Source organism: Petaurus breviceps, unplaced genomic scaffold (genome assembly GCF_028583685.1).
Source record: "Petaurus breviceps papuanus isolate PSGF00001 unplaced genomic scaffold, PetGlider_PUasm1.0 138, whole genome shotgun sequence".
In the NCBI taxonomy this organism is placed as follows: domain Eukaryota; kingdom Metazoa; phylum Chordata; class Mammalia; order Diprotodontia; family Petauridae; genus Petaurus; species Petaurus breviceps.
In genome coordinates, this window is record NW_027185694.1 from 16,343,747 (window position 1) to 16,356,090 (window position 12,344).

The 12,344-nt window shown below is 39.0% G+C and overlaps 1 protein-coding gene across 4 annotated transcripts in view; it reads left to right on the plus strand.

The window, feature by feature from the left end:
* Positions 1 to 12,344, plus strand: part of LCMT1 (leucine carboxyl methyltransferase 1) — an 84,324-nt gene that overhangs the window by 35,826 nt on the left and 36,154 nt on the right. For all 4 annotated transcript variants that reach the window (XR_011172095.1, XM_069106266.1, XM_069106283.1 and 1 more), the window contains one exon: positions 4,335 to 4,437. Coding sequence is in view for 3 of the 4 variants with exons in the window: in XM_069106266.1 (XP_068962367.1) it covers positions 4,335 to 4,437 (103 nt within the window). In the remaining variant the exon portion in view is untranslated. The remainder of the gene's footprint in view (positions 1 to 4,334; positions 4,438 to 12,344) is intronic.

Genomic DNA, 12,344 nt, shown 5'->3' on the forward strand with positions numbered 1-12,344 from the left:
GTGTGTGTGTGTGTGTGTGTGTGTGTGTGTGTGTGTGTGTGTGAAAGAATATTAAGAACGTTGCCCTTGGAGAGGGAGTATTGATACTTAAGGGTGTGAAGATCATTAGGCTCAGCAAAGAAGGCAGAAAAGGGAAGCAGGAAAACCACGAGAGTGTGGCACATCCAAAAGGAAGGTTGGTCAACGGTGCAGATGCTTCAGGAGAGGTCAAGAAGGATGAAAGGTTTAAAAAAAAAAAGGGCCACTGAGTTTGGTGACAACCAGGTAATTCCTGAGCTTGGAGAGAGCAGTTTCATTGCAGTGGTGGGAGAGTTTGCATTACAAAGGGTTGAAGAGCAGGCGATTAGGTTTCCCACAATCTGACCTCTCTCACCTCCTGTTTCTCCTTTACTGCTGGTGCTATTTCTTATACTTGAAATGTTGTTCATTTCCTTCTTCTCAGAATTCCTCCTTCTCTTTATAGGTCATTTCCAATCCTAATTCATGCATGACACTCCTGAATCTCTTTTCCCCCCTCTCTTTTATAATGAACTTCTTTTTAAAAATCTCCCATGGCACTTAGTTTTGTAGCTTCTAACATACTTGTGTAATTTGTTGTTATCATAGCAATCTTTATGGTGTGCCTTATCTCTTTATTAGTCTGTGAGCTTCATGAGGAGAAGGTTGACATTTATTTAACATTGTATCTTCCTTAGTGATCTGCTTACAGTATGCATTTGATGCTAAATGTTTGTTGAAATGGAGATTTCTAAAAGTTTGATCAATAAAGGGGAAGCAAGTGTATTGCCAATGCAATATTTACAGTGCCCACGATCATGATAAATATGTGACTATAAATATCACATGATATTCAATCGCAAAACATAACAGATTTCTCCAGGTAGAAGACAGAACTGAAACATTTATTTAGACACCAGAAAACTGAGTCCCCAAACCAGTAAGCCCAATTCCATCATAGTACCAAAGATATTAAGAAGCCATAATAACACTGAGAGCCACAGCAGCCTTTAGCCTTCCCACAAACCAATACAAGATCATTACTTACTCACAAACCTCTGTCTCCTTGCCTGAGCACCTCTCTCTCCCACTGATTTCAAGCTTCCTGTGGGCTTTGCTTCATTTCAGCAAACTCTTCCTACCACAGGCTCCATGTGACTACATTCAGCCTATTGGGGGGGCAGAGTTTATCTTCGCAGCAGGGAAGCTTCCTATGGGCTCTGCTGCACCCTTCAGCAAATTCCCTCCATCAAAGGCTGCACATGATATATATTCAGCCTATTAGGGAGCAAAGTTTACTCTCAAAGCAGGGAAGGTCTTCAATTTCCCCCCTAGGTCTATTAAGGGACAGGAAAGATCTTCAAATTCCCATTCCCATTATAACAAGAGAGAGGATGTTAGTTTGGGAAAGGAAGTAGGAAGTTTATGGGAGGATGGATTTAGGAGAGGTTGGGGCTGGAGATATAAATTAGAGATGTATAGATTGTATCATTATTGAAACCATGGAAATGGCTGAAATCACCAAAGGAGAGATGAGTCAAGGACTTATTTGAACATGTTTGTAGACAGAGGGAAAGGAGCCAACAGGGAGATGGGAGATGCTTGAGAAAAAGGGAATGATTAATAGAAGAACAAAGCCCTAAAGGGGGTAAAAGAGGCATGAGATAAAGGGTACAAGGAGAGATATTAGATTTGGTATGGAAAAGTATTTCTTTCCCAGAAACGAAGTAAGGACAACTCAAGGAGGAAAGGCATAGAAGAAGCTCCTTTTTGTTAGGCGATTTCTGTCTTTAAAATAAGAAGTAATATCTAAAGGCATTAAGTAGTTTAGAGGATTAACAGAATAATAGAAAAAGGAATAGAAATTTAAAAAATAGGATTACATTTTAATAGTGAGTGCTTGGTTGAGTTTGGCTAGCAGGAATTTGCAGTAGATTCAGTGAGTGTGGTTTTGTGATAGCTTCAGCAGATGTTAAGAGTTATCCAGGATGAGAAATGACCAGGTAGGCCTATGGAACTGAATTGTTCATGTTACCACGAGTGTCCTTATATTGCTAAAGTAGAAAGAATCTATATCCTGTCTTATATTCAGCCTGAAGTTCTTCCATCAGCATCATTATATTAGTTATTGAAAATATGTTCTATGTATTCTACATCACGTTTTATTTCCTATAAAAGATCTCTGCACACCTCCCTCACTCTATCTGACCTTTGCATTCACTGCCTTCTACCATCTGACCCAACGTATTCTTTTCCATTACTCGCCCTGCACTGGCCAGATTGATGTGTTATGGAATTATGCTTTTGTCTTACCCCACCCTTCTCTCCCCATATTTTCAAATAACTTTTGTTTTCCTGACTCCTCCTCCCTACTCTTTTTTTTGTTATCCTTTTATGTATCTGTGCCTAGTTTCCTTAATAAGACTTTTAAGGATAAGGTTCCTATATAATCTACTTTTAAAATGTCCTTCATAGCCCTAATATATTGCCTTGTAAAATAATAATAGTAATAGCTAATATTTATTTAGTGCATACCATATATACCAAGCACTGTGTTAAGTGCTTTACAAGTGAGGAAATTGACTTTCCCAGGGTCACATAACTATTAAATATCTGAGACCATATTTGAATTCAGGTCTTCCTTACTCCAGGCCCTGTACTCTATCCACTGCACCACCTACCAATCCCTTGTATTTTATAGACACTCAAATACTTCTTGGTCTTTATTACTAATTGAATATCTAATCAAAAAGGAAGTATTTTGAGAACTCCAGGGCAATATATAGCAAAAAATATTTCATTGGCTTTTACAGTAAAAGCTACAAATTTGTTTTGAGTCATTTTAGTTCGGTCCTTTTGTATGTTTGATCTGGGAAGAATCTAAAACAAACTTCTCATTCCAATAATATGGAAAAGTCAGCTAATTCTGATAAACAAGTTGGTATTTTTGCCATGGACTGTGAACTGGGAGTCAAGAGTAGATTTTGTTATGCATATATTTCCAGGGAGACTCAAGCTATCATGTGGATTTAGGATTGGTAGCTACAGAGATAGTTGTCCTAAGTTTATATGTTAAAGAGGTCTTTTTTTTTCATCTTCGAATTTGTTCCTATGTGATTATGAGTGGCACATTTTAAACAACTGTTAAGACCAAATCAATGAAATGTATTTTCATAGTTTTAAGCATTTATATTCCTTTAGGTTATAAAACATTTATTAAGTTACTTTCCGCAAGGTGAAACACAAAGGTAAGATACTAGTTTGTGGGCAAAATATAAACAATGAACAAGACTTGGTCCTTTCCTCCAAGGAGTCTCCTGGAATTTTGTGTACATGTGTCACAACTAAAATGTATATTTTGAAACTTTTGTAAGGAACAGATAAATCTATTTCTAAATTCTAAAAGCACATTTATAATTAAAATGTATTTCTCTTAGTACAAAAAGTTTGGAATGAATATATATGTGTATGTATATATAAATATATATGTATATGTACATATATGTACACACACACATATATATGTATATGTATATGAAAATTTGTTGCATAGGCCATGACAGTATTGGTTAGGTCTGCAAATTCCATCCTCTTTTTCCAAATAGATTCCCATTATATTATGATGCCAGTCTTCTCTTCCCCATCTTGTATTCCCACCACAAGGCTAGTTTGCAATGTCGTTTTTTCTTCACTCCTGATCCACACCCTGAAATCCCTTTGGAAGGATGCAAATAATAATCTAGATTAAGAGGGAGGCCTGTGGAACAAACAAAACCATTTCATATGTAAGGTTCCTTGAATTCAGATAATGTCACTCCCACGATGTTAATGTTGTATGTTGTGTTGCTTCTCCCGGAGCTCTGTATTGTGTGTCTTTCTTTCTGGTTGGTGGCTGAAATCTGTGGAAATGATACATAAGTGCACCTCTAGAGTAGTGGTTGTGATGGTCTCAAATAACCATCGGATAAAAGAGGGTAGGGGACATTTTGAAGCAAAATAGAATAAATTAGTCTATTTTTGTTTAAAAGAAATTGTGGCAAATAGTAAATTATTTTTAACATACACATATACGTACATACAGATGTTATACATATATATATAATTTCCTGATTTTTATAAGGAGAAGAATCCTAACATAGGTAATTTCTTATACTGCCATGGCTCATGCTGGAGGGAGTACCTGTCCACCATAGAAGAATCTTGGGAAAGATGTACATTTAGGAGATTAAAGGGCTTTTAAAATAAGAATGTATATATATATATATATTTTTTTTTTTTTTTAAATATCTCACTACTTTAGAGAAAGAGTTGCATTTTATACCTTTTTCTGTTTGCAGATGGACATGTCTTGGATTCAAATAGATTTGCCATTGTGGGAGCAGATCTCAGAGACTTACACAGCTTGGAAGAGAAACTAAAGAAATGTAACATGAATGCACAGTGAGACTTTTTCTTTAACCTCATATGTATTTTGTGGAATTATATTAAGAGAAGTAAAACTGGGAGTAGAAGTACAATACGATGATGATGTCATGTTTTTATTATTTCAGTGATCGCTGTCACTGTTTTTAAGTGGAAGAATTTGAAACTTTTGGAATTAAAAAAATGTCTTGAATTCAGAATATAGCACATTCATCAATATAGCCAACACTTTATCCTTACAGTTAGTAATAATTGTTGATTATTTTTATTTTGATATCCTGCTTTTTTCACTTTGATCAGATTACATCCACCTGAAACGTTCTTATATTGCTTTTAATGATGTTACAGGTTATAAGCTGTGTTTTTAATACTTTATCATGGTCGTATGATTAGAGCTCAAAGAGGCAATAGGGAATACATAGAATTGTTAGAGTCTTAGAGTTGGAAGGGACTTCAGAGTTTGTTTAGCCCAGTCCTGTCTTGATCATAACCTGATTCTACCACTTACTACCTATAGCCAATTCATCAAAAGTTTATTTAAACATCTGTTGTATGCCAAGAGAGAGGTGTAAGTGCTTAGAAAGCCAGCCTAGCAGTCAGGAAGATCTGGACCATATCTCTGAGGCATGCAGTTGTTGTGTTCCTGTGCATGTCACTCATTGCCACTCAGTGTCCTGATCTACTCTCTGAGAGTCTATAAATCACACAGTAGTTGTCCGTCCACATTAGTAGGAGTTTCCTCCCTGGGAGTACCTTAACCCAGTAAAAGCATCAGTGCTGACCAGATAAATGCAAAGCACTGTGCTAGGCACTAGGGATTCAAAGACAGAAATGAAACACTGATTTTCCCTAATATCTGGAATGTATTCTCTATTTCCCCTTTCTGAGGATTCCCACCGACACTCTTAAAGTGAATTTGAAATGCATACTCCTCTGTGAAACTTTAATCAAGGACAAAAATGAAACATTGCTTCCCTCAGAATATACAAGCTTCTGAAGGATATATTAGATGCATAGATGAATTTAGGAAGGGAGAGAGTACAGCTGTTGGGGGAGCATTAGGAAAGACTTCTTAGTGGAGATGGCGCCTGAACTGAACTGTGAAGGAAGAGACAGGCTTTGCAGAGGTGTGGATGTGGAAGGTAGAATGCTAAATTCCAGCAACAGGTAGTAAATAGGCTTGACTGAAATTTCAGTGTGCATTAAAATAAATCAATCAGCAAGTTATTTATTAAGTGCTCTGTGTATAAGACACTGCCAAGTGCAGGGAATATAAAGACAAAAACAAAGGCATCCCTGCCCCAGGATCATATTACATGTGTTAGGCGAGGCACATTACATATGTAGAGAGGCAACATATTTTACATATGTAAAATCAATACTAAGTAATACAAAGGGGAAGACATTATAAACTGATGGGATCAGGAAGAGGCTTCATGCAGAGGACCGTGGTGCTTTAATCCTTTAAGGAATTCTAGGAACTCTAAGAGAGGTGAGGGAGGTGGTACATTCCAGGTGTGGGGAACAGCCAGGACAGAGGGATTCAGGAGATGACATTTTATGTGTGAGAACAAGAAGAAAGCCAGTTTGGCTGGATTGTAGAGTGCATGAAAGGGAATGATGTGTTATAAACCTGGAAAGAGGTTGGGACTGAGTTGGGAAAGGCATTAGATAGCAAATAGAGGAATTTGGCATGTAAATACCTCAACTCCATATTATCTCTCATCCCCCATATCCATATCCAATCTGTTGCAAAGGGTGTTGATTTCACCTTTGTAGCATATCTCAAATATGTCCCTTTCTCATATGATAATCACCATCATCTTGGTCCAAGCCCTCATTGCCTGGACAGGCAATAGCCCACTAATTGGTCTATGTGTCACAAGTCTCCATCTAGTCTAGTCTGTCCTCCATTCAGCCACTAAAGTTCAGATCTGATCATGTCACCACCACTCCTCCTGCCTTGCAACAAATTCCAGTGGTTCCCTATCATTTCCAGAATGAAATTCAGAGTCTTCTGTTTGGATCCCTTTATAACCAGCCCTCTCCTTACCCCCACATAGCTTCTGGTCTTCTTATACCTTATACCCCTCTATGTACTCCTCATTCCAATGACAATGACTTTCTTGCTGGTCTGTAAACAAGGTACTCCATCTCTGGGCTTCTGGGCATTTTTTCTGACTGTCATGGCTACCTTGGTTTCTTTTAAGTTCCAGCTGTCATTTTCTATGGGAAAGCTTTCCTAATCCCTCTTAATTCTAATACGTTTCCCTTATTAATCATTTTCCATTTATCTTCCTAATAACTTGTTTATGCATTATTGTTTGCATATTGTTTCTTCCATTCGCTCGTGAGCTCCTTGAGAGCAGCGACTGTCTTGCCTTTTTTTGTACCCCTAATGCTTATTGACTGACTGAATCTATGTTTGATTCTGAGAGGCTGCTTAGAGTGGTGAATAGATTAGTGGACTTGGAGTCAAGCAGACCTGAGTTTGAATTCTGCCATAGACACTAACTTTGTGAACCTGGGCTAGTTACTTAGCCTCTCCATTCTTCATTTTTCTCATCTGTAAATGACTCGATGTTACATATATGTATATATATATATGTATGTATGTATGTATGTATATGTATGATTCCTTCTAGCTCTAAATCTGTGACCCAATGATCCTGTAATAGGTAGTCACTAGAGTTTATGTAGTGGGGGTTTGACTCAATTAGACCTGTTCAGCTGACTGGAGAATGAATTGGGGAAGGGAGAGACCAGAGGCAGGGAGAATGGATAGAGAATAGAAGCAGGTTAGAGTGCAATTATGGAGTGCTTTAAATGCCAAGCAAAGGAGTTCGTATTTTATTTTAGAGGCATTAGAGAACCACTGAGGCATTTGGGGCAAGTCATTGAAATGTTTGTGACCATGTGATGATTATTTTGGAAGTTTTATGGAGTATGGATTAGATTAGAACAAGACTAGAAGTAAGGAGACCAATAAGAGGGTTCTTGTGGAATGACAATCTGAGTAATGACAGTCTGAACCAGGGTAGTGGCCATGTGAGTGGAGAGAAGGGACCAGTACAGGAGTTGTGAATGCAAGGCTAGAAAACTGATGGAGGATTAGGGAAGAATGAAGAATGACCTTAAAACTAGGATGGTGGTGCCTTTCAACAGTAACAATGAAATTTGGCGGTGGGAGGGAGGAGAAGAGAAGATCTCTTTTGGAAATGTTGAGTTTGAGATGTCAAGAGGATGCTAGATGGAAGTACTAGCAGATAAATGATGGTGTGGGACTGTAGTTATGGAAGGAGATTGGTGCTGGATGGATACATTTGGAATTTATCTACAGTCAACCAGGCTTGCAGTAAGCATTTATGAAGTACTTCTTTTGCTAAAAAGAAAGACAAAATTGGTTGCATAAAAATGGTCATTAAAACTATGGGAACTGATGAAGTTACCAAAGAAGAGAGTTTGAGTCTCAGCAAATTCCAATACCTGGACTGTGAGAGATGTATAACAGCTTAGTATAGGAGACTGAGAAGGGGTGATACGATAGGTAGAAGTAGAACCTGTTGAGCACAGGATACTCCGGAGAGATAAGAGAGTTTCTAGGAAGAGGTGATGGTCAAAGGTGTCAAAACTGCAAGGTTAAGGAAGAGACGGACTGAGAGAAAACCTTCATATTTAATTAAAAAATAATTTGTAATCTCAGAGAAACTTAAGTCAAGTTATAGAATCAAAGACCATATTGCAAGCAATTGAAAGATGCGTTGGAAGTGAAAAAGAGAGGGCAGTGAGTGAAGAAAAATGAGTTCAACTGTGAAAGAGAGGAAAGCTGTGTCATGATAGCTTGAGGGGATCACAGTATCAAGAGAAAACTTTTTAAGATGAGGGAAACCTAGGAATATGTGTAGACAGAGGCCAGTAGATGAGAAAAGATTGAAGATGAAAGAGACAAAGTGACTGCAGGAACAAATTCCTAGAGCGAAGGAAAGAGAGGATCAAGGAGAAATGCTGTTTCTTCTTCAGAGATTGGAGCAAAGGAGGAGAGAATAAAATAGGGGAGAAGAGGGTTGACCTTTTCTCAGTATAGTTGGAAGCTGGATTGATTTTAGGGTGTTTGAAAAAGGAATTAGTATGGGGGATTTGGGGAAAGAGAAGCTGCAGGCATTGTGATGGTTGTTCATGAAGAATAAAAAGGTTTGCCTTGTTAGTAAGAAGGTTATATATGAGGTTATTCTTAAATAGCTCTATAATCTCATTAATGCAGATTAATCCATCCAGCACTTTTCATTTTGTGTGATTCTTTCCATAACTTCTAAATAAAGGATAAACTAGAACCAACTGGTATTACAGTTGATTAAATGCGGGGCCTGGAGTTGGAAAACTGAGTTCAAATATGGCTTCAGATATTCGCTGGCTGTGTAACTTTGACCAAGTCATTTAACATCTGTAATGGGAATAATTATAGCACCTACCTCCCAGAGTTGTTGTCAAGCAAAGCACTTAGCATGGTGCCTGGAACATAGAAGATGCTGTATAAGTGCTTTTATCATCATCATCATCTTCATCATCTTCATCTTGATGTTCTGAAGACCTTCCTTTAGGTCTGTTGTACATTTTATGGGTACAGGTCCTAGAGCACTTCGCCTTTTATCTCTCATTCTCATTCTTAACACATACCTTGACCTATGTTCTATTTGGGTCATATATTTCTTCTGTAACCTTTTTCATCAGTTACTGTGTGTAGATTATCATAGGACATACAATATAGTCTTTGTGACCACTTTGTACCTATCTCTCTTGCCCATGGAGTCACCTGATACTTGAATTCTTTTTAAAAAAGAAAATTAAAACTCTCCCTTGCAACAAGGAAGCATTGTTAAACAAACCAAAACCCTGTCAGTGTCTTTTTTTTTTTCAAATGCTTTATTAACTTCTGATTTACATCATTCATTTCCGCCAGATTTTGAGTTACAAAATTTCTCCCTGTTTTTCCCCTACCCGCTGCTCCAAAATAGCAGTCCCACAGGATATCCCCTCCTCCAATCTGCTCTCTCCCATATTTTCTCCCATAACCCTTTCGACTTTTCCAGTGGATTTCTATGCCCCAGTGCCTGTATATCTTATTTCCAAATTACATGTAAAATAGTATTAATAATAGTATATACCGTATATATGTACATATATATGTGTATATATATATATATGTATATTTGAGTATTTGATTTTAAAACTTTGAATTCCATACACATTCCCTTCCTCCATTGTCTCCCACCATTACTGGGAAGATAAGCAGTTCAGTATAGGTTGTACATGTGTGGCTAATGCAAAACAATAACATAGTAAATGTATTGTAAAAGACTGACTATATTTCCCTCCCTCCTATCCCATCTCCCACTTGTTCTATTCTCTACTTTGATCCTGTCCCTTTTCGAAAGTGGGTGCTCCCAACTTCCCTCCCCCCCCAGCCTGCCCTCCCTTCCATTATTCCCCCTCTCATCCCCTTCCCCCCTACTCTCCTGGAGGGTGAGATACTTAGTGTGTATTTCACTCCCTCCTCAAGCCAAATTCAATGGGAATAAGGTTGACCCTTTTGCCTTCCTATTCTTCCCCTCCATTGTAACCATTTTTCCTTTTCTCTTCTATATGAGATAGTTTACCCCATTCTGTCTCCCCCCATCTCCTCTCATTATATTCCTCTCTCACCTCTTAATTTCACCTTTTAAATCATCCCTTCCTGTTAAATTGGTCCTGTGCCCTCAATCAGTGTATACCTGTAAACATATGTACACAATTCACATATGTATTCATATGCGCATATACCCTCCTATATAGACATATATATATATATATTTCTATTCCCTTCAACTGTTTTCATACTGAGAAAAGTTTCATAAGGTACAATGATTGTTTTTCCATGTAGGAATGTAAATAGTTCAACTTTGATAAGTTCCTTATGATTTCTTTTCCCTGTTTACCTTCTCATGCTTCTCTTGCTTCTTGTATCTGAATGTCAGATTTTCTATTCAACTCTGGTTTTTTCAGCAAGAATGCTTGAAAGTCCTCTTTTCCACTGAATGACCATATTTTCCCCAGAAACATGATATTCAGTTTTGCTGGGTAGGTGACTCTTGGTTTTAATCCCAGCTTCTTTGACCTCCGGAATATCATATTCCAAGCCCTTCGATCCCTCAGTGTAGAAGCTGTCAGATCCTGGGTTATCCTGATTGTGTTTCCATAATATTCAAATTGTTTCTTCCTGGCTGCTTGTAATATTCTCTCCTTAATCTGGGAATTCCAGAACCTGGCTATAATATTCCTAGGAGTTTTCTTTTTGGGATCTTTTTCAGGAGGTAATCAGTGGATTCTTTCAACCTCTATTTTGCCCTCTGGTTCTAAAACATCAGGGCAGTTTTCTTTGAGAACTTCCTGGAGGATGATTTCTAGGTTCTTTTTTTGATCATGGCTTTCAGGTAGTCCAATAATTTTTAAATTATCTCTCCTGGAACTATTTTCCAGGTCAGTGGTTTTTCCCGTGAGATATTTCACATTGCCTTCTATTCTTTCATTTGTTTGGATATGTTTAATAGCATCTTGATTTCTCATAAAGTCATTAGCTTCCATTTGCTCCAATCTAATTCTGAAGCCATGATTCTCCTCATTGAGCTTTTGAGATTCTTTTTCCATCTGGCAAATTTGGCCTTTTAAGGCATTTTCCTCATTGCCTTTTTGAGCCTCTTTTGCCATTTGAATTAGTCTGTTTTTTAAGGTGCTATTTTCCTCATTCAGGCTGTTGACTCTCATTTCATAATTTTCTTGCGTTGTTCTCATTTCTCTTCCCAATTTTTCTCCACTTTTCTTATCTGCTTCTTAAGGTCGGTCCTCTGTGGCCTGTAACCAGCTTGTATTTTCCTTTGAAGCTTTTGGTGCAGGAATTCTGACTTTAGTCTTCCTCCTGTTCCATGCTTTTCTCCCTTTTGTCCCCAAAATAGGAATCTAATGTTGGAATCTTTTGTCTGCTTTGTTTCCTTTGCCTGGTTATGTCGCCCCTAGTCACTTGACCCCTGGGCTTTTTGCCACAGTAGGACTCTGCCACCAGACAGGGGAGCTTTTGTCCCAAACGCTTGTGTTTTCTCAGCTGCCAGAGGTATTAGATGGGTGCCCTCTCTGAGGTCCCCACACGCTCTGGCAAGCTGGACACACACCCCAGGACTTCCACCCTAGACTACAATCCAGATCCAAGCAGGTTAAAGCAAGAGCGATTACCCCTCAGACTGGTGCTTGGTCCTCCTACTCTCTGCAGGCCAAGAGCTGAAGCTGCCATGTGGCGCTGCCTGGCTGTGTCGGTGGCTCAGTGGCTTCTCGCCCCGGGGGGTAAAAGTCACGCACTCCCACTTACTGGGTCCCAAAGTCCAGACCGCACTGACCTCTCACTTTGTCCTTCGCATCTATGTGTTGACAAATCTGGAAACGGCCACAGCTGCTGCTGATCTGTAGTCCCTCCAGCCCGCAGCTGGTCAGGCCTGTCCTGGGGCTAAAGCCTCAGTGTGGGGCTGGGCTCAGCTCCCAGAGTGCTGCGCTGGCCGATTCCTGCAGGCCTGCCGGGCTGTCCTCAGCAGGAGGTTAGCTTCTCCATGTCATTTTGTGGGTTCCACAGCTCCAAAGTTTGTTTGGAGTCCCCTTTTACATGGATTGGGGAAGGTGGAAGCTGGAGCCCAGCGGAGGTCCTGCTTCTACTCTGCCCGTCTTGACTCCGCCCCACCCTGTCAGTGTCTTAACAGTGTTTATTGAATTTTGGGCCATCTCTTCTCTGCCAAGAGGAGGGACATTATTTTACTATCAGCCTTCTGAAGTCAAGCTTGGTTACTTCATTGATTAGAGTTGTGATGTCTTTCAGGGTTGTTTTCCTTTATGTCATTTGTGGCCATTTT